The 1,258-nt window shown below is 43.2% G+C and overlaps 1 protein-coding gene across 1 annotated transcript in view; it reads left to right on the top strand.

Moving 5' to 3' along the window:
- The window catches only part of LOC104524484 (oxysterol-binding protein-related protein 5), a 52,413-nt gene that overhangs the window by 33,788 nt on the left and 17,367 nt on the right, over positions 1-1,258 (top strand). The window contains 1 exon segment of the mRNA XM_010167384.2: positions 1-115. This exon segment is cut by the window's left edge and continues 10 nt beyond it. Coding sequence (XP_010165686.1) covers positions 1-115 — 115 coding nt within the window.

Here is a 1,258-nt window from a genome sequence, read left to right as displayed (position 1 = left end):
AGCTGCGGCCTGGCATGGACCTGTCACGGGTGGTGCTGCCCACCTTCATCCTGGAGCCACGCTCCTTCCTTAACAAGCTCTCCGATTACTACTACCATGCTGACCTGCTTTCCCAGTAAGCAGCACGTAGAGCCTGCCCAGCACAGGCACTTTCCTTACAGTTGTGAAAATGTGTTACAGTGTGAGCTTGGTGCTGGCTGGGGTGAGTTTGTATCCTTGAAAGGCTCCCAGATAATACCCAGGTCTCTGGATTCAATGTAAATCAAGCCAGGCACCAGCTGCAGTGACCTTTTAAAGATGAACTGCTGCCAGTGAGTGGCAAGGAAACAAGGAAAACAGTTAAACTCCAGACAAAACTACCTTTGCAGCCTGGGCTGGAACTCAGCCTTTGAGCATCTCGCAGCAGAGCTGTGCCACCTTCTGGTGTACTCGTGTACAGAGGGGAACAGGACAGAGAGCAAACGGAGCTGTCAAGCACTTCTGCCCCCAAAAGTAATGTAATTATGTTGGTTGATAAACAAATAAGAAACATCTTTTAACACATTGATGAGAGAGACCTGCTGGGAGCAGCAGAGTAGAAAATAGCAGATGTTCTGCTTGCAGATAGGACCAGCCTTCTCAATGAGATATGCCTGGTGTATTTTAAAACCAGTGTGTGCAATATCGAAATAGCAGCACTAGTTACTCATGTTACTCCACTGCCTCTGGGTAGTTTTGGAATCGTATTTTCAAGCCTTGTTTGTGGTATTTGTAACATCTGAAGTTAAGGAAATGATTCTCCTCACTGCTGAGATCTAATAACTTCAAGAGGCTTGGAGGTTTTGTTAAATGAACCTCTTTGTGGTATGGATCCTTCTAAATGGATTTTGAAAGAACTTAATCCAGGTTAATTTTCAAATCTGACTAAATGGTTGGAAATACAGGAACTCTATGTTTACTTCCCACTTCATCTTTGAGCAGGGAGGGGTTGGATGAGATGACCTTGAGAAGTCCCTTCCAACCTAAATTATTGTATGAAATCTCAAAGTACTGAAAGAGGCCATGTAGCACATTAACTTTAGGGATCTTTTAAGGAAGAGGGAAACAAAGAAAAAGAGGGAAAAATAGAATTGTCTTTGATTTTGGTGGCATAAATATTACTGGTTTTATGACTCACATGGTACTACTGGTTGTAACTAAATAGTAGTGTGAGTGGCAGTCCCACATTAAACATACTTGAATGTACATCCAATCACACCTGATACACTCCAGGAAATTG

This window comes from Antrostomus carolinensis, unplaced genomic scaffold (genome assembly GCF_000700745.2).
Source record: "Antrostomus carolinensis isolate BGI_N321 unplaced genomic scaffold, ASM70074v2 scaffold38504, whole genome shotgun sequence".
NCBI lineage: Eukaryota > Metazoa > Chordata > Aves > Caprimulgiformes > Caprimulgidae > Antrostomus > Antrostomus carolinensis.
This window is presented reverse-complemented; position numbering and strand designations above follow the sequence as displayed.